The sequence below is a fragment of the Gymnoscopelus braueri genome (assembly GCF_963280865.1).
Source record: "Gymnoscopelus braueri genome assembly, chromosome: 23".
In the NCBI taxonomy this organism is placed as follows: Eukaryota; Metazoa; Chordata; class Actinopteri; order Myctophiformes; family Myctophidae; genus Gymnoscopelus; species Gymnoscopelus braueri.
In genome coordinates this window covers 27,151,063-27,172,625 of record NC_137625.1, presented here as the reverse complement: position 1 = coordinate 27,172,625, position 21,563 = coordinate 27,151,063, and the positions used below count along the sequence as shown (strand labels likewise).

Here is a 21,563-nt window from a genome sequence, read left to right as displayed (position 1 = left end):
TGAGAGACTAGCTAGTCAAAGAGCTAGATATAGAAATATGAATTATAATACTATATATATATATATACACACACACACACACACACGCGCACACACACACACACACACGCACGCACGCACGCACGCACGCACGCACGCACGCACGCACGCACGCACACACACACACACACACACACACACACACACACACACACACACACACACACACACACACACACACACACACACAATATTCACTGGTTCATTCAAATACATTGACACATCGATCTACTCACCGCTTCAGACATCACTACCCTTACTGATTCCAAGTGAAATACAACACAGCTACTACTATCCTACACACCTACTATCTACAATACTATCTACTATCGATTTATACTTCACCATACAGCGGGTCACGCGTCAAAATAGCCAATCAAGCTCTCAACTCAAACAATGCACGTTTAGGCGTGTGCTGTTGTTTTCGGAGCACATGCAGCGACGAAGTATAAATTCAGCTGAGCATACTGCGCTCATCCCAATTCTTCACAAATTATTTCATGAGAGAAGTTATTATGTAGCCTATAACATGGTGTAAAAAGTAGGCCTACTCAATGTTTTCTTTAATTAAGTAAAAGTATCAATATCTGCAATGTAGTACTCTATTACAACTAAGTAAAAGTTCAAAATGTACTTGAGTAAAAGTACAAAAGTATTGGTATCAGAATTTACTTAAAAGTACCAAAAGTTAAAAGTAGGCCTCGTTATGCAGAATGTCCCATTTCACAAGTTCCAAATATATAAAAATCATTTGAAAAAAGCAGATCTACAAGCTCACAATGCCATTGTGAGCTTAGATCTGCTATTTTCAAATGACCAAATTCCAAAATTTATATTGGGCTGAAGTCTTCAGCCCAATATACATTTTGTAATGAAGTGATTAATGTATGTTTTGTAAAAGAAAATCAAAATCTCTTTCAAATAATTGTAGTGGAGTATAGAAGTAAAACTACTGAAAATTGGAAATACTCCACTAAAGTAAATATATCTGAAACTTTTACTTAGGTAGCCTACAGTACTTGAGTAAATGTAGGCCTACTTACGGTAGTTACTTTACACACCACACTGGCTATGTAATCATGATGCAATTCATGCCTGTCGCGTGTCGCCTCTCCTGGTCCGAGCATCGATGACGCAGTGGGCCCCGCTGACTTGGGCGTGGTGGCGTCGAGCTAAACTTAAAAAGAATCAAACAAATAAATAAAAAACGAATATTAGCCTACTGGCTGCCCACTACATCAAATGTTAATGTAGCTTAAACTATAGAAAACCCACCTCTTGACTCTGAAAATCACTGGTTCTCAATCTCCTACCTGGTCTCAACAGGACAGGAGCAGGAGAAGATATTTTGAAAAGTGGCGCAAATCTGTCAGGGAAGTTCTGTGGTCCTCACACCATAGTCTCAGACAGTCGCCTACTGTTTGATGTGTATTGCTCCGCCCATAGAGTCCCACAGGAGGAAGTAGTCCTTTCTTGTTTTCTATTTTATTTGGAATTTGATTGTCTATAATTATAATTTTGTTGTGGTTCTCAAAGTGGGTCCGGGGACCCCCAGCGGTCCTTGAAGGGGTTTCAGGGTTGCCTGATTATCCAGAGTGGGCGGGGTCTATGGTTTGGAACCAGGCTAGTTTCAGGGGGTCCCCAGCTAAATGAGTTAATATAGCTTCAGAATCAGTTCAACACATCAGCTATTTGAAAATAGCCTATCTACAAGCTCACAATGTGGCATATTGCGATGCATTGTGAGCAGATCGGTTATCTAAAAAAAATCTTGGAAATATTTTTGAATACTTTAGAAACATTAACAACACAAATCTGGTATTGGTGGCAAAAACAAAAAAATCTAATGGAGGTCCGCAGGCAACTAGCCTACATATTATTTTTGGGGTCCTTGACATTAAAAGGTTTGAGAACCACTGGTTTAAAGAAACGTTTTTCTGAAACTGCTTTTTAGTTCTATAGCAGCCTACATCCAGTAACATTTCCAGCAGGGAACATGTTTCAATAGGATTTCAATAAGATTATAGGTGACTGAAATTATTATGGCAATCTTATGGAAATTTAAAAAATCCTATATAATTTTTTGACCAACATTGTTGGTTCATAGTGTGAGTTTAGTTTGGTACCTGAGTTTGTGTAACAGTGTCATTTATCATTTATGTTCAGTTCATATAATTTACACATGTTCTCCATAGTTTGTGTGTATAATAATACATAGTGCATTAGTGGTCACAGCTTTTCAAGTCCCCTCCTTCAGTGTTGGCAGATTTAGCAAGAGAAACAAGCAGTCAGCTCTATGAAAATAAGCCCAAAAGAAGTGACTAAGCCACATGAGCACACACAGCTAAATGGAAAAAGCAGATCTACAAGCTCAACAATTGTTGTTTTATTATGTAGTCTAATTGTTATCATATCGCGTGCCCTTTGTATTTCCATATTGGAACGAGAGGAGTCCATGGACTGCAAACATACTGGAGACGTGTTTTTTTCTTCTATGTCAGAATAAACGGAGGTTGTCAACGTGGTACTCTTCAGACTGCAGCTGTGTTGGTTTTTAGTGCACAATGACATCACGTTTTACTTTCACGTTTTACTTGCAATTGGTGTTGTTAATAAAGTTGAACCTTGAACCTTCAAAGATTCCTGGGACAGCCTTTTTCAACACGATGCAGAGAAAAAGCTACACCAGTTACACTTGTATTCCAATGTTATGTTGTATTATTGTCTATGATTGTGATGTTTTTCTGTAATATATTGTTTAATGTTAGTCAAGTCTTCAATAAACATCATCCACAAAAACTGAAATGAAGACAAGGACATTTCATAAAGATGTATTCTCCAGTTCAAATAAAATCCACTTTATTTAAGAACAAGACATTCTTTACAAAAACAAAACACTGGTTATAGTGTAAAACGTGGCTGTCTTTTTTATGTCAGATCTGCCTGTATAACAAACTGATCATTTGAAACGATCATTTTAAACAAACTACATACTGTAACTGACAAACCATATATGCCATTATCTGAATTATTGCTTCAGCTGAACTATGATAATATAGGACATTTTGTGACAAATAGAAAAATAGGAGAAAAATATTTCTATTAAATTGTTTTGGTAACTTAAAGTAATATGTTAATAGTTTTAATCATCTTGTTTACTGATTTATGTACCAACTATATTGTTGCTGTTGGCCAGAAACCTTGTATGTCCATATTTTGTCTTTTTATTAATAAATCAACGTTCTATTTTATACTTTGTCGTACGACATTGTACAAAAGTAGCAAAAACAGCAGATCTATAAGGTCACACCTTCGCATCGTGATGTGAGCTTGTATATCGTCTATTTTCACTATTTTGGGAAATAATAAAAAATCTTGTGACTAAATAATAACTATATTGGATCCATTGGAACACAATCCAGTAATGGATTTGGACAAACAGGTACAAGGTTTCTGCCCGACAGCTATGATATTCAATATCAATTAACTCAGCTACTGTGTGGCAGTGTAGAATCTCTATGCCGGTTACACAACACACCTGAGAGGTTCACCTGAGCCAGGTTGGCTAAAGCCTGATTCATAATGCGTCGAAAATAGCAAATACAAGCTCACGAGTCATGGATGCAACGCGTTGTGAGCTTGTATGTATGCTATTTTTGGTGCACGACAGATCATAAATTAAGAGACTTTACAAACTCTGGCTGTGTTTACTTAGTTGTAGTCTACGGTGCTCTGTGTTATTCTACTGTTGTGCTTGTTAATGTTTGGGTTTCGAGTTATAGTTCCTGCGGTTGAGTCATTCCACGTTGTTCCTGACATGAGATTGCAATCAATTACAAACAGCTCCTATCACAAAGCAGCTGTATGAGGTAGCACAAGTTTAACAGATACCTCATAATTTAGAATTTTTATAATACAAATTATATGAAACATTTAGTCAAATCTTCAGTGGTAGGAACAGTATTACTTTGTAATATTATTTTCCAAGACATTTCAACTCGTGGGGAACAGCAACCACTCCTTACAAGAGTTGCCATCAAAGCTGAAAAGATCCGTAGCAAGGAACTGCTAAACACAATAATTTAAAAGAACAATATCTACAATTCAAAATGACAAAGAATAAGGTCTTATAAACAACATTATAAAACATCCCTGTAAGAATTAGAATAAAAGTATATGTTCTTGAGGAGTGAAGTTGAACTTCAGAAACATTAGATTTTTACATTTCGATACATTTGAAGTCAACTATGTTTCTCTTTCGATTCTTCAGGTCCAACAACTGGAAGACTAGTTAGTTGGCAACGTAGGTGACTTGCTGGTGTTATCTATAACTAGCTTGAAGTAGGGCTGCAAATATCGATTATTTCACTAGCGATTATTCTATCGATTACTTTTTTGATTAATTTAATAATCCAGGAGTGAAGTTTTTTTTATAACAAAATATCTATCAATGAATCAACACGAAAACCATTTTACATGATTAGTTTCTAAATCAACGACTACAGTAAATCAATTAGTCGGATTAACCACTTAAACCCTGAATCATAATTTGCGAAAATACAGAAAATAGATGATCTACAAGTTCGCTTGAGTAGCTTGTAGTTATTTTGGCATTATGATTATCGATAATCTTTTATAATCGATTAATTCGATTAACTGTTGCAGCCCTACTGTCTAGTTACTTATATATATATAAAGATAGCTGGTGTTGAAATTACTGTGGTGAGTTTGTTAGAAAGTAGGTCAATACCTTTTAGATGTTTCTCTGAGTAGTAAAATGATTACTTACTAGTTAAATAACTGAGACTAGTTGTGTAACAGTGCAACTAAAACAGTTGTGTGTGAAAAAAGTGTAGTTAAAACTGTTTGTGTGTTTAGTTTGACATCTGTGTGTCTAGTTAGATGTGTACTGTATTGGTATCTAGTTAAACTAAATAAGCATATGACCAGTTGGTTAACAGTGTTTCTAGTCAAGGAAGATGATTCTGTGAATAATACAATGTCTGTTAATTTGCTACTAATTAGACAGACAGGTTGAAGAGAAAGATGGATATGTTGTTCAGACAGACAGGTAGGTTGCAGCGACAGACAGGTATGGTGTCCGGACAGATAGACAGGTCAGTACTTCTTTGTGGTACTGAGGTAAGCTTCATAGATGGAGTCCAGGAAGGAACCGTCAGTCTGAAACACAAAAGCTCTATTACATACACCATATTGTGTGTGTGTGTGTGTGTGTGTGTGTGTGTGTGTGTGTGTGTGTGTGTGTGTGTGTGTGTGTGTGTGTGTGTGTGTGTGTTTTGCAGGCAGTAACATTTTTGTACTTAGAACCTCATCAACAGTGACAAAAATAAAAACAACTACTATACTCTTGTTGCAACCAAACTATCTAAGATGAAAGATGAAAATATAATCATAATAAAATACTATAAAAAAGCAGTGCAAATAGCATGTTCTACAACCACTGCCTGCCAGAATAAAACACAATTAGAATGGAAAAAACTCATGTGGTGTACCAGTATCTATGATAGTGTATGGAAAACGTTGACAAATCAAATGCACATCCAAAAGATAAAGTTCCACGTGCAGGATAGAAGAACAGGCTGAAATTTTGAGCATTAGTTTATGGAAGTCAGTCTGTATAGTTACAGTATGTATGTGTGTGTGTGTGTGTGTGTGTGTGTGTGTGTGTGTGTGTGTGTGTGTGTGTGTGTGTGTGTGTGTGTGTGTGTGTGTGTGTGTGTGTGTTCACTGACACCCCTACCCTCCACTAACCTGTAACAGTTTCAACAGAGTGGTCTGTAGCTGAGCTCTGGTCAGAACAGGACAAGTGTCCTGGGACATTCCTGAACGTCCACCAGCAGAGGACTTGGACTGGGTGAAGACACTGGGAGACAGGAGCACGTGCGCTGGAACACCATGAGGAGACATTCCCTGGAGACAGATAAGACAGACAGACAGAGAGTAATAATGATATATTTTCTGTCCTCCAATGCTGCTACGACACACAGTTGCATTTATTCTGCCACTACAGTATGTACGTAACTCTAAGCTACTCAAACAATGCTGCTATCACAGGACAACATCTTTACACTTCAATATTACAACACCTCATCCAAAAACACATTAACAACACATATAACCTACCAAATATATTCAATGAAATGCTATGCTGCCATTACCGACCAGTAGTTTTATCCACACAATGTTATTAAATGCACACAAGTGCACACAGCACAATTCAAATTGGCCCAAGAATATTTGGTATAGACATTGCGGGCGCAAGGTGTGAAATTAACTACTGCGTCTGGGGTAAAACAGGGATTGCGCCTTGCGCTCTGCACTAATTGGCATTGCGGTGCTTAGCACAGAGGCCCCACTGCCTCTTACAGCGGCTTGTCAGAGATATGCGCTTGAGCCTTTTTTGTTATGATTATTAGTAGTTTACCTGAAACTGCAGGTCTTTGTTCGGTGTAGAGGTGGACAACCCTGGACCGCCATGATACTGCAGCTCTTTTTGGGGTGTTGTGGTGGTGGAGATCCCTGGACCGCCATGAAACTGCAGCTGTTTTTGGGGTGTTGTGGTGGTGGAGATCCCTGGACCGCCATGAAACTGCAGCTCTTTTTGGGGTGCTGTGGTGAAGATCCCTGGACCGCCATGAAACTGCAGCTGTTTTTGGGGTGTTGTGGTGGTGGAACTCCCTGGACTGCCATGAAACTGCAGCTCTTTTTGGGGTGTTGTGGTGAAGATCCCTGGACCGCCATGAAACTGCAGCTCTTTTTGGGGTGTTGTGGTGGAGATCCCTGGACCTCCAGGAGAGCCTGAGAATTGAGTTGGGAAACGAGCAGCCAGGCCTGCGGGCGCTCTGGCTGGATTGTAGGATGACTGAGTCTGCTGCTGCTGCTGGACCATCTGGAGTCTCTGGAGAAGCTCATGAGGAGAAATCACACCTGACAGACAGACAGACAGACAGACAGACAGACAGACAGACAGACAGACAATGTATTAGTGTATTAATAGGAAGGTAGACAGACATACATGATACATAGGAAAGTAGACTAAGACAATAGGGCTGTGCTGATTTTTATTGGTCGGAACTAAAATATTCATGAGCTCTTTGGAGAAAAGTTGTGTTTATGTTTGTCCTGATGTTTGTTTCCTGCAATAATGATTAGGCTTTCAGCATTACAGAATATTACTTTACATATATCTTAACCTGTTTACTTGTCCTTTTAATGGCAAGTCTACAGAACCTCTTGCGTGAGCTGGGAAAATAAACTTGAAGCTCTGTTAAAACTAAAACCTAACATTTAAAAAAAACTAGATTTTATATTTACCCAAAAGGGCGTACTAGGCTTAAATTGACACAGACGGAATGTACGGACATTTTCTCAATGATTCTAGTTCATTTTAGTTAAACACACAATACAGTTACAGTTGGTGTACGTTTTTTTTTTAAAGCCTTTCAGTTGACTAAAATGTTTTATTTTTTTTCCATATTTAGTTTAGGTTACTTTGTTAGTTTTTGTTAACTATAATAACCTTGATTGGAACACTCCTAGTACAGTGTTTCCCCTATATGCATTCAGCTGCGGTAGCCCGCCACTGCTAAAATATGGCAGGCAGGCAGACAGACAGACATATAGAGAGACAGACGGACAGACGAATAGAACTTGCAAGGTGAAACCAGTGCCTCCTACCTGCTCCTTGTTTGCAGGTTGCCGATTGGCTGGGCGTCATCTGGCGGAGCTTACACAGGTTGAAGAAGAGCGGGTGGCTGGCGGGGGGCAGGGGGTGGCGACAGCCTGCCGACTCCACCAATAAGGGCTGGGCGGGCTGGGGAGGGGGGCGGGGCCAACAGAGAGGAAGCGGTTGAGGAAGATGATGGTGGTGGAGATGATGATGCAGCGGCTGATGATGAAGGAGGTGATGATGATGGTGGTGATGAAGGTGCGGATTCAGGTGCAGGTCTAGGGGGACGGGCGCTCCGTTCTCCATCAAACGGTTCTCAGGAGACTCTGACAGCGTCTGCAGCGTCTGCCCCGGGATTATGGCTGTCACGATCACGACATTTTAGTTGATTAATACAAATAAGAGATGAATGATTAATTGTGATTTTGGCATTGGAACATTGGAATGTATCAATCTAAATGACATTACTGTTTGCCTTTTAGGCTTTGTGAACAAAAATTGCAACAGCCAATATGGGAAATAACTTAAAAATACAAACAAATGGCTGACAATGACCGCTACCAATAATCAAAATAAATAATGTACTTTGGCCAAAACCGGTCAATGCATTTAATATTTTTCTTAACTTTTTCATTTTTTAAATACCTAAAATAGCTGATCTACAAGCTCACAACGTGTCACACCGCGACCTATTGTGAGCTTGTAGATCAGCTATTTTCATTTATACAGACGAATGGAAACGATTCTGAAATAATTGTGATTATCTCAAATAACTGCGATCATGTAATAATTGTGCCGGGCTTACCTGGGATCAGTTTGTGCACAACGGTGCAGTGCTGTTGAGAGGTCGACTCTGACATCAATGGGCTCGGCCCCTGAAGACTCGGGCCCCCGCTGACCAGGCTTACGGCACCGCTGACGTTGTCGTACGACAGCGAGCGAGCGACGGACGGCCGTCCGCGGCCGCTGCTACTTCCTGGTTCGCCGTCGGTGACCTTTGGCCCCGCTCGGGAGACAGGAGGTTGTTGGGGGGAGAAGCCAAACAGAACATCCAGAGAGACAGATCTGGAATCAGTGACCGCTGTGTCCTGAAGACAGAGAGAGACAGAGAGAGAGAGAGAATACGAGGTAGGGCTTTAAAAAGGAAACTCACGACATCCATGTTTGTTGATATGCAATCTGGGAACCCATTTGTTTTTGGCTCTGGGGGCACCACCTCTATAACAGAGGTCTAGGGCCTCTACAGTTGTGCTGGAGGAGAACTGGTAAACTATGGATTTTATGACTCCCTGTAAAAGAATGACAGGAGGAGCTTCTGTTCAGTGTCTTTACTCACACAGGATATGCGTGCGGTCTACAAAACACAAATTATGACACATCTCTTAACCCTTTAAGACCGGGAACGCATCTGTGTCATTTTAGATTTCTTTGGCTATTGAAAAATCATGAAAATTTGTTCAAATCATTTGTAACTCAAATCTTTGCTTCTGGGGGATCTACAAATGATGTCTTCTAAATCCTAACAGTTTTTTTTTAAAATCTTATGTTGCTATAATATCAGCGGTGCTCAAATTTTTCATGTCAAGGACCCCCAAAATGAATGAATGTATTTGGCCGCGGACCCCCCCCCCCCCCCCCAAAAATGTTCGGTTTAAAAATGTCTAAATATATATTCAAAGTTTTGTAGAAATGTTCACGATTTAAAAGAAAATGCAGATATACAAGCTTGTAGCGCAGCACTCGTAGCGCAGCACTCGTAGCGCAGCACTCGTGCCGCGCTATGAGCTTGTATATCTGCTATTTTTTGAATAGCCCAAAGAAATCTGAAATGACGCCGATACGTCCCCAGTCTTTTAATGGGTTAATAATCCACACAGTATAATGAACAGTCAGCAGTCAACTTATTCTCACATTAGGTACAGCACCGCCATCATACTAATAATTCACAATAAACTTTAACACAGAGGATATGACTGCAAATGTGAAAGAAAACACTACAATACAAACACTGCATGTGTAACCAACATAAACAATGACAGAAACGGGAAACATAACTGAGATTCAAGCATGTTACAATACTTTTCCATATTCTACAATAAACAAAAAAACACTTACTTCTACTGTCATAAACATGCACGACCAGGAAAAGGAAAAACACACAGCTCCTCAGGTCAAACTGAACAAACTGACTGAGTAAAGCATGCAAAATGAATCCAATAACTAATCAGGGCTGTGTCAACCAAGGGGCATCCAATCACAATTGGTGGCTTAACAAGGACTTTCCTACAACCTCCTTTGTTGTGTTAAACAGGACCCTGGGTTTGGCTCCTCCCCTTTTCATGTCCACTTCCTTCCAGGTGCGTCTGTGTCTATTTCTACTAACAACGTTACATTTTTAAGGCAGTAGCGCTGACAGAATCTACTGTTTGCAGTTGATATGAGGTTGCCATGGTTATCCGATATTTCTGAACAGATTACTTGGAGGCCAGTTTGGAGCCGTGTGGAACTCCATATTTGGGCAAGATGTAATTAATCACATATGTGATGACGCCAGATTCGCATCAACTCAGCCTAAAAGCTGGTGAGGAGGGAAGGAGGGGGTCAGCGTATCCCAAGTCTTTCTTTTGCTCTGGCTAGCTTTATTTTGTCCTTGGTTAGCTCGTTAATGTGTCTAACTGAAAATGCTCTGTAGCAGCCTGCTGCCAGTGGCTCCGAGGCTTGCCGCAACACTTCTGCTAGCAGTTCTCTTGGCATCAGCAGTGAAACCTGCGGGGTCTTTCATCAGGTTAGGCTCCTCCCTGAAGACAGGCCGCTGCATTTCTCTGGAGAGTGTTGACGTGTTGGATGGTTGGGTGTGAACATGGCTGATAGTGGTGGTCCTCTAGCAGTGAAGAGATACGACTCATCCAGTGTTTCCTCAGTGAACATGGAGACCATCTCATCTCTGACGGAGCTAGATGATCTGGAGAGAATCCACCAGCAGCTCTGTGATGAGGAGAAAGAGGTGGAGGCTGAGCTGGACAAACTGGTGGCACAGCAGGGAACCATTCATGCTAAGATGTTGGCACTGCAGAGCATGGGGGCCAACTTACAGTTGACTGAAAGAGATGCCAGTCAGCTATCAGGTAGGATCACATTTACCTGCAGCCTGGTTGAGAACGTGAGCCGAAAGGTACGACAGCTTGACCTGGCAAAGACACGGCTTTATAAGGTCATCCAGCGGGCTGACGACATCCTAGATCTGAAATTCTGTTCGGATGGCGTGCAGACAGCTTTGCTTAATGAAGATTATGAACAGGCTGCCGCCCACATCCATCGTTATCTCTCTCTGGACCAATCAGTCATCGAACTGATCCGCCAGGGAGAAGAGAGCTGTGCTGCAGATGCAAGTCTGACGATGCTACAAGAGGCGGAACAGAAACTAAAGATCATTGTGTCTGAGCGTCTGGACGAGGCAGTGGCAGCTGTTGACCTGGCACAAGTGGAGAGATTCTTCAAGATCTTCCCTCTGTTGGGCCTCCATCAAGAGGGCCTGGCCCGCTTTGGCAAATACCTCTGCAGCCAGCTGGCCTACAAAGCTGAGGAGAACCTGCTCCTAGCGGCAGGTGGAGACCTGGGGGAGAAGAGAGCAGCACTGGTCTTTGCCGACACTCTGACGCTGTTACTGGAAGGCATTGCTCGTGCGGTGGAGACCCATCGGCTCATCATAGAAAGATATTACGGTTTCGGCCACCTGTACACCCTCAGCACACACCTGCAGCAAGAGTGTGACCGTCAGGCTCAGAAGATAGTGGATAAGTTCATCCAACAGAGGGATCGCAATAAGTTTCAGATTGTCCAGAGCCACATGATGAGGAAAACACCGCCACAGAGAATCGAGCCCAGGGAATTGGACCCCGTCCTGACGGAGGTGACCCTAATGAACGCCAGGTCGGAGCTCTACTTGAGCTTCCTGCGTCGTCGCATGACGGCTGACTTTGAGGTCTTGGACGGCCAGAGCATCTCACAGGATCATCAGCAGAACGTGGAGGAGTTGCTTAAAAACTGCTCGCTGAGCACCACCATGCAGGAGCTGATTGGTTACTACATTCCAATGGAGGAATATTACATGAGAGAGACCGTCCGCAAGGCTGTTGCCATGGATACATACGAGAAGGGCCAGCTGACATCCAGCATGGTGGACGACTGCTTCTACGTTGTGAAGAAGTGCATCGGTAGAGCCTTGTCCAGCTCCAGCGTCGACTGCCTGTGTGCCATGATCAATCACGCCACCTCCGTGCTGCTGTCTGACTTCGGGGAGGCGCTGTGCATCAAGCTGAGGCATGGTTTCCCTGCCACCACGCTGCTGGACATCCAGCGTGGCGTCAGCAGCGCAGTCAGCCTCATGCAGAGCAGCTTGCAGCAGGGCAAGTTCAACACGCTGGGGATCGAGAGCACGGAGCGAGCCAAGGCTGCATTTCTGGTGACATTGAACAACGTGGAGGTCTGCGGTCAGAACATCCTCATTCTGAAGAGGAACCTCCAGAATGATTGTTCCAAGTTGTTCCCACAGGGAGCGGGTTCGGGCGAACAAGCCAAGATCGACAGCTGTCTGTCAGACCTTGTGAACACATCCGGCAAATTCAATGATCTGTTACAGGTGGGTCTGACTGAGCTGAACACCACCGCCATGAAGCCACAGGTAAAACTGTGGATCAGCTGTCTCCTGTCCACCTCACACAACATAGAAGAGGATAAGTTTAATGACTATGAGGCCAACGACCCCTGGGTACAACAGCTCATTGTTAATTTGGAGCAACTCACGGCTGAGTTCAAGGTGGGCCTTTCTCCAGTCATCTATGACCAGCTGACCAGTCTGATGACCAGTTTAGTATCCATCGAGATGGAGAAGACCGTCCTCAAATGCACGTTCAGCAGGCTGGGAGGGCTGCAGTTTGACAAGGAGCTACGTTCTCTTGTTGCCTACCTCACCACCGTAACCACCTGGACCATCAGGGATAAATTTGCTAAACTCACACAAATGGCCACCATCCTCAATTTAGAGCGGGTAGATGAGATCCTGGATTACTGGGGACCAAACCCCGGGCCTCTGACATGGAGACTGACACCAGCGGAGGTCCGTCAGGTCCTGGCGCGCCGCATCGACTTCCGCAACGAGGACATCAAGAGACTGCAAATCTAATGACTAATTCACCTGGACCTGGGCACTGATTATCATCAGCGATTAGACTGCAGTGTCTGACTCTGTGGTGCATTTGACCAAAGAGGAACTCTGCAGAACTCTTCCAGCTTTAAAGGGCAAGACCACTTTGGTAGAGGTTTGGGTTGTGTATTTACCTTGCCATGATGTAACTCCAAAGGTGGACAAGAAATCAAAAATAATTGCTCCATTGATTAGAAATGGAAAATTCAAAATATGCTCCTCATTGACCTACATTGCACGGCAAAACAGCTCTCAAAGTCACTCTTTTAGCATGTAAACGAACACAAACAAAGCTGATTCTGACAATATAGAACATCAAACCCAGTACTGTTTATTTGTTTAATAAAAATGTAAACTTCCTGCTGATTTTACTTTTTGAAGATCCGGATCGGCGGATCCAATCCGGGTTTTCTAAATAGAAATCAACAGGAAGTTGACATTTTTATTTAAAAAACAAACAGTACTGGGTTTGGTGATGTTGTCTGAATCAATTTTGTTTGTGTCGTTTATGTGCTAAAAGAGGGACTTTGAGAGCTGTTTTACCGTGCAATGAGGAGCATATTTTGAATGATCAATTTCTAATCAATGGAGCAATTATTTTTGATTTCTTGTCCACCTCTGGAGTTACATCATGGCAAGGTAAATACACAACCCAAACCTCTACTATAGTGGTCTTGCCCTTTAATCCAGTCCCCTATGGATAATGTGGATGGGCACAGATAAACAGCTAGGGATAAAGATTTCATTGCATATGAACATTGAGTTTTTGAAAATCTTCTGCCCGAGTGCCCGTACCTTAAATTTCACATTGGAGATGATCTTCAACTATATGTGCCCAATATTCTTTGTCGTACGAAAGACGGCTGCGGCTATTTTCACAATTTTTGACAGGGGTGTACTGATTGGGAAATTTTGGGCCAATACCAAAGTGTAAAATAACTATTTGGCCGACAGTCGATGTTTTGTTTTTGCTTTTGTCGTTATTCATATTAATTCCCCCTTTTGTGCCAGGGAAACAATTATATCTTCATTACAAAAGCTAACTGTTTTAAAGTATTTCAGTACAAATTCAATCACATACTGTAGAACAGAATTTATGACAAGATAAACACAGGCCACTGATATGGTTGAATGTCATCTTCTTATTTGCCAATATCAGCCGATTTAGCCAATGAATCAGTGCGTGCATCCATAATTGTGTCAGTTTTAGAAAATGTACATGCCCAAAATTGGATTGATGACAGGGTCTATTGTCAGTCTTGCCCACAGGGTACCCCCACATTCTTACCGACTAGCCCAATGGGCTCCATCCGACTCAGGAACAATGCAAGTTGTTCCCGGTTATGCAATACTCGTTATACCTGTTGTCAGAGTACCCACCACCATAGTTCTTGTTCTGTTGGACTCTGTAAAGTATACTGCCACCGTGTTTGCTACTTGAACATGTGACCACGTTTGTGTTGGTGTTTTCAGCACCCTCTTGTGGATAGAAATGGAATGAGAAGACACTGACGTTCCTTCATATAATATAATATATATATAACCGAGAGAATCTTTGGTGTCTCTTCAGACCATATAACTGAAAATATGACTGAAACTCTTGCCACATTGTGTCTTTCTCCAGTGTGGATACGCTGGTGTATCTTCAGCTTATTTGACTCATTGAAATTTTCGCCACACTGTTTACAGTGGAAAGGTTTGTCTCCACACTGGAGACAAACCTTTCATTTCCGACAGGAGTTTCAGTTGTGTATAGGTGCTTTGCAGAGACACCAGTGTCTCCATAAAGCACCTATACACAACTGAAACTCCTGTCACACTGTTTACAGATGTAAGCTTTTTCTCCAGTGTAGATATACTGGTGGCTCTCCAGGTTACTTAAAAATGACTGGAACTCTTAAGTTGGCACACTGTAACAAAAGGGAAGGTGGCAAAAAGAACAGATCTACAAGCTAACAATGCATCACGGTGCGACGCGTCGTTAGCTTGAAGATGTGTTCTTTTTGTCACATGAGGTCCGGTATACATTAGGCTACTCAAGTAACTTAGTTACTAAGTTACGTAACTAAGTAACTAAGTTACTAGGTTACTAACTTAGTTACTAAGTTACTACTACTACTCATTACATTTGATCACGTATGTCAGACATGTTTTTATGTACAAAACAGTAAATTAATTACAAACCTTTTCCAGGCCTGGAAATAGAGCTGTCACGATTATGACATTTAATTGACGATTAATTGTCTCTCAAATAATTGCAATTAACGATTTAATTGTGTTTTTGTTGTGTGTTTTTTCATTGAACATTATTAATAAAAATTACGTTTCCGTTTTAGGCTTTGAACAAAAGTTGCACAAGGCAGATATGACAAATAACATACATATTTAATTACTTAAAAAAAAAACAATAGTGGAAATAGCTGATTTACAAGCTCAGATCTGCTATTTCCACTATTTTAGAAAATGTTTGAAAATATATGCCATTTTACATGGAAATGATTTGGATTTTTATGCAAAAAATGATCTCAAGTAATTGCGATTAGGCGATTATGTAATAATTGTGACAGGCCTAGGAAAACTGTTATTCTCATTTCAAATATTTCATGACCGTGGGAACCCTGTGCCTAAATATGGAATTACATGGCTCCAGACTGGCCCACAAGTGTCTCAACATCAGGTCCAGGGACCACCGGGGGTACAAATGGACCGTTATGGGTCTGAGAGGGTACAAATATAGAACCAAATGGACGGTTCCATTTGCACACTCTCAAGAGCACTGAGGATTTTACAGTGTAGATTGGGGTTCCAGTGGTTAAAAAATGGTATCAAATGGTATCATTCATATAAAACTGGGAGTCCTTGAAATTTTTAAGTTTGAGAATCATTGCTCTAATCAGAAATATGGGTCTCCAATCTCCATAGCCCAAATAATACAGACACACGTCCTTCACCAACTGCACACCTAGTAACTTCATCCATAGCTACAGGTTGCACAGGGAGGGAAAAGACAGAAGGATGGAGAGAGGGAGGTACGAGTGGAAGTGGAAGAGGAAAGGAGAGGTTTAGTGGGAGAAAGAAGAGAAGTAATAGGAACAAGAGGGATACAGGAATGAGAGAGAGAGAGACAGAGAGAGAGAGAGAGAATGTATGTGTGTGTGTGTGTGTGTGTGTGTGTGTGTGTGTGTGTGTGTGTGTGTGTGTGTGTGTGTGTGTGTGTGTGTGTGTGTGTGTGTTACCTGAGAGGCTGGTTTAACTGGGATGGGTTTGATGAGGTTTGGGTTTCCATATAGAACACTGCTGCCCCCTATCTTCTTTGGTTCAGAACTACTTCCTACCTAAAGAGAGAGATAGAGAGAGGGAGAGAGGGAGAGAGGGAGAGAGGGAGAGAGGGAGAGAGAGAGAGAGAGAGAGAGAGAGAGAGAGAGAGAGAGAGAGAGAGAGAGAGAGAGAGAGAGAGAGAGAGAGAGAGAGAGAGATCAGAATAGGATAGGATAATACAACTTTGTGATTTTTGTGTTAGTTCGATATTCCCATGAAATAACTGATCTGGGCGGGAAAGTGAATGAGCAACACTCTTTCAACTAGACCCTCCAGAAAAACGTGATTATGCTATCGCATATAGGGTCTATTTATATGTCTATATCTATGCAAAATATGCGCTGGGCTCTCCTCCCTTGCTCAACAATGTAGCCTAAATCAACCTGTAGCATCAAAATTCAAGAAACTTTCGTAACGCCGATTTAAAGTTTATCCTACTTGATGCGACGTCCATTGCACTCCTAGTAAACTGAGTTTGAAACATTGCCAGCAAACCAGCTCCTAAGACAAAAGTAGTAGTATTCCATGGAAGCTGATAGGAACAACACTTGTAAGAATAACATTTTAAATCCCTTTAGAGAGAAAAACCACACAAATGTGTTTTTAGCTTTAGTAGTTCACTTAGCAATGGCATAAGGTACTTGTTTTTGCCTTGAAGTACGGTAATTAAAAGGCAGAGAGAGAACAAAGGTTTGAAAATAATGAAAAGCAGACAAAATTATGATGTCTGTTTTGCATAGCTCAACTCACTCAAGGACCCCTAAATTAATATGTACTTGACTGCGGACCCCCATCTAGAAAAATATTGTGCCTGATTGACCCTGAAGATTTGTGTTTTTTTGGTTTTTAATATTTTGAAAATAGCAGATCTATACGACGCACACAACTCAAATGTTGTGAGCTTGTAGATCGGCTATTTTCCCCAGTTGTTTTTTTCGGGACCACAATCAACCCTGTAATATCCTTAGTCTTAATTTAACTCTGAGACTTTACAAATGGAACCAAATGGATCGTTAAGGGTCAATTTGACTCCATGTTTACACTCTAAAAATTGAGCTGCTCACGTCTTATAAATATCTGGGCATTTGGCTAGATGCCAAGCTCTCATTTAAAGTCCATGTCCAAGTCCAAAACATTAAGAGGACAGATTGGTTTCCTCCACAGAAACAAGTCTTGTTTTTCTTGTTGGTAGAAAGACTATTGTTCAATCTGTAATAATGTCTGTTTTTAATTATGGTGATGTGCTGTACTTGCATGCTTCACTCTCCACACTGAAGCCTCTTGAAGCGCTCTATTGATTTATTACTGGCGATGGTTTTCACACCCATCATTATTTTATATGAAAAAGTAGGTTGGCCATCTCTCGCAGTTCGTAGAGAGCAACATTGTATTTTACTCATTTATAAGGCCTTGTGTGGTAAGCTCAGCCAATTGTGTTTGCACAGACTCCCTACAACGCCGGATCCGAACCCACAACCTCTGTGATGGTGGGCAGGGACTTTATCACTGCGCCACCCGAGCGCATTTAAAACGTATTTAAACAAATAATACATCACTTAGCCTACCTTTAATAGATAGATTTGCTACACTGTAAAAGCCTTTATTTAACTCAGAGTTACAGACCCTTAACTCCTCAAAGACCCCTGACCCCACGTTGAGAACCAGTGACGCAGAGTGTCAGTGGACTCCTACACTACACCTTAGAGCAGAGGTCTTCAACAGGGGGTCCGGGACCCCTAGGGAGTCCTCAGAGGTAGTCCGCCAAATCATTGTGTGATTTTTACATTAACCACTTCAACCAAGCATCCCTATTCTGAGGAGAACTTTAGCCAGAAATTGCAGATCTACAAGCACACAGCGAGGCACTGTGTGTGCTTGTAGATCTGCTATTTTCGGCAAAGTGGTTTAGTATAGGGGGGGGAAAAAGCAGACTAAGTACAGAGTGAAAGGTCAGGTATACTAAGTATTGTTTAAGTGCATGGTTAAATGTCTGGAAATACACATTAACAAGAATCCAACATGATAGTGCTGTGAAACAAGTCTATGAAGCTGCCTGTGAAATCTATGGAAAAAAAAATATTGTATACAATATATAATGGGGGTCCCTGCTTTATCTTGCTCTCATCCAACAACCATTTATAGTTAATTGTGTGAGTTACTGGGGTGTGGGTGGGATTTGAAGTGCGTTCACATGTGCACAGTCTGAAGTTGTTTGGATGTTACAAGATTAATGGCGTACATGTAGGAATGCAGTGTCCAAGTAGGTGAAAATGTAAAACGTGACATAAGACGCTGTGGCGGTTGTTTTCTATTCCCCCCGCAGGTTTCAGTATTGTGGTTGTTGCAACAGCTCTACTTATATCTCATACAGTATCTAAGCTTGTATATTATCTTATAGGCGGATTTGTTGTTTACAAACATTGAAACATTACATTTCATGTAATACAGTGGTTTTCAACCCTTTTCATATCAAGTTCCATTATTTATTCAGCATTTGAGCCACAGACCACCATTTGATGAGATTTAGCCTCTCAGACCCAAGACTTAGAATATTTTGTTGAATACGATTTTGTCCACAATTCCATGCTGTATTGATATTGGTACCATAGGAGAGATAACAGGCAAACGTTGATCAAAATAACAATTCTTCTACATTCTCTAATTGTGTAGACTTCTTGAAAATTAAGTAATGCAGATGTTTAACGATAATTTAACTCTTGAGAGCGTAAAATCATTAAGGGTCCATTTGGTTACCAACTCTCCATCATTAACTCTCCATCATTTAGCTGGGGACCACCTGGAACCCCCTCAAGGACCACTAGTTGAAAACCACTGATGTAATCAATTCTCAACAGATCCCCAAACCTGTTGTTTTGTTGAGCGTTGGTTTCTGTTCATTCAACCTACTCTTGTGTGTTGGCTGGTGAGACGCTCCTATAGCGAGACATATATACTTCACCCCACAACGGTATTGCACGCCGAGAACAGCTGACATACAAGATCACATCGCGTCGAGGATGCGACCGTTGTGAGCTTGGAGCTCTGCTGTTCTCGGCCGTTCTCTGCGCGCAACACCTTCGCACGGTGGAGTATAAATTTGTTTCAGGGGATATAGCTGTGCGATCAAGCAGGCTCTGGTGCCGTGATCGTAGGGAGCGCTCCCTCGGCGACTGGAGGTGGGGTTTGGAGGACAACTGCTTTGAGAATTATAATTGTTTACACACAACATAAACCAAGGTATATATTTCAAGAGCTCACAGTAAACATCAATCCTAAACCTTCTTCCTCCACACTGGGAGGAAAACAGCATCTGAAAGTTTGATGGGATGCATTTTTACATGCGAGTGCTGTGACCACTTTTCCATTGCATCTAATGAGCAGTCGGGTTCTTTTGGCCCCGGCCTGCGCGCGCATACTGGTTCTTATCAGTGTGACGTTGTCTGGAAATGCATCTATATCTCATATGTTGTGTATCAAAAATCGGTTCCAAGTAGGAACCAAATCCAAATCGCCAGGTACCCATAAAACTGAAGGAATAGGAATCGATAAAATCAGACATACGAGAGGTTACATTTCTAAAAGTTGACAATTATTGATGAAATTTTTTTCTACAGGGACAAGTTTCAGCATTGTCTCTATCCGAGTAATAGTATTATACACAGATTGTAGTTGTAATAGTAAATACAAGTTATTTCATTTAACGCTAAAAGTTGAAGAAGATACTTTTGTTGTTTAAACGTTTTAGTTTCTTACCATTTCGGAAGAGAAATGGGGACTCGATAAGCAGAATCGCAAACAATAAAATCCAAATGATACTCATCCCTATTATGTTAGATCTTAGGTTTTCAAACTGGGGTCCGGAGACCCCCAGGGGTCACTTGAGGAACACTTAAGCCCTATTTTATAATTGTTTTGTTAATAGCAGATCTACAAGCTCACAACACGTCACAGTGCGATGCGTTGTGAGCTTGTAGATCTGCTATTTTGGAAAAGTGTTGACAAATGTTGACATATCTTGTCCCTGACACAAAAGCTTTTGAAACTGTCAAAAGCTTGGTCGAATAGATATCAATTTGGGGGTCCTTGATCTGAAAATGTGTGAGAACCACCGTTATTATGTCTTACTTTGTTGTATTCGGTGCGTGCTTTATTCAGCAACTGTAGGATGTCTACCGTCTTCTCCCCTCCTCGTTCAGGTGACACACATTCGTCCTGAGACTGATCCGATACCTGCTCCTGTTGGCTCAGACTGCACGCACGCACACGCACACGCACACACACACACATTACATTAAATTAACACACTACGGTGCTTTGATCTGACCTGCATGTGGGTTATTTACTACTGTTTAAAACATTTTTTGCTGTGGTTACTCACGTCTTTATTCTCTGAGCGATACGCACGCAGTCTTCGTTATTATAGAACCAGATACCACGGATCGTCACTGAAAGACAGACAGAGTTGAGTATTAATAGTCTTGTCTGAAATCTGTAGTGATTCACACATGTAATCCGTGTAACATTAGAGGTGCAACAGTTAACTGATCGAGTTAATTGATTATGAGAAAGAGAACCACTGATTTAGAAGGCATTTGTAGAATCGGACTCAGGTCTTAATGGGTTAAACAAAGTAGCAAAAAGCTGCGTTTGAGCTTGTACTTTTTCAATTTAGTCATTAGAATTATTTTGTGTTGATTCGTTGTAGTAAAAGTATATTTTTTAAACCACAATTCTCGATTAATCAACTGAATCGAGAACGTCATCGATAGAATACTCATTAAGAAAAAAATAGATAGCTGCAGCCCTATAGAACACATTACACACTCCAAACCTCACAATAGTGTAGCATTGAGCTGTTCTGAGACCAGTGTTCAGTATGCTGCGCAGACAGGCAGGCAGACATATACAGTAAACGGTCTATTATTAGCCATTTAGCTAGCTGTAAATCCAGGCTTTTCAAACTAAGACTAGTTTCCCAGACAGAGGGAGCATTAGACTCACAAATACAGATAAATATTGTTCTCATGGGATTTGTAGGGAGACAGACAGACAGAGACAAACAGACAGACAGCAGCTCTGTCTGAGAATCATTTTAACGTTCATCTGCTGTAAGTAAAGAGTAGATTTGATCATAAAAAAAGAATATCACATAAGGGTTCTCAAGCTTTTCAGGCCTCGACCCAACAAAAAAAGCATATTTGAACTGGGGACCCCTCATTCTGTTTGACTCAGTTCCACACAAATATTGTGAAAATAGCTGATCGACAAGCTCACAATGCCTTGCGTTGCGAGGCATTGTGAGCTTGTCGATCA

General features: G+C 41.4%; 2 protein-coding genes across 2 annotated transcripts in view; one reads left to right on the top strand and one right to left on the bottom strand.

The window, feature by feature from the left end:
- Window positions 1-2,881: 2,881 nt before the first annotated feature.
- The window catches only part of dcp1b (decapping mRNA 1B), a 29,311-nt gene continuing 10,629 nt past the window's right edge, over window positions 2,882-21,563 (bottom strand). The window contains exons 4-11 of the mRNA XM_080421782.1: window positions 20,629-20,695; window positions 20,376-20,499; window positions 16,169-16,267; window positions 8,535-8,817; window positions 7,738-8,091; window positions 6,485-6,987; window positions 5,812-5,970; window positions 2,882-5,220 (exon numbers count right to left, since the gene is read on the bottom strand). Coding sequence (XP_080277908.1) covers window positions 5,158-5,220; window positions 5,812-5,970; window positions 6,485-6,987; window positions 7,738-8,091; window positions 8,535-8,817; window positions 16,169-16,267; window positions 20,376-20,499; window positions 20,629-20,695 — 1,652 coding nt within the window. The 3' untranslated portion in view covers window positions 2,882-5,157. The remainder of the gene's footprint in view (window positions 5,221-5,811; window positions 5,971-6,484; window positions 6,988-7,737; window positions 8,092-8,534; window positions 8,818-16,168; window positions 16,268-20,375; window positions 20,500-20,628; window positions 20,696-21,563) is intronic.
- LOC308079182 (conserved oligomeric Golgi complex subunit 4-like) lies at window positions 10,590-12,911 on the top strand (the record flags this gene model as incomplete). The annotated part of the gene is made up of 1 exon (XM_080420561.1): window positions 10,590-12,911. The coding sequence occupies one exon, from the start codon at window positions 10,590-10,592 to the stop codon at window positions 12,909-12,911; it is 2,322 nt and encodes a 773-aa protein (XP_080276687.1).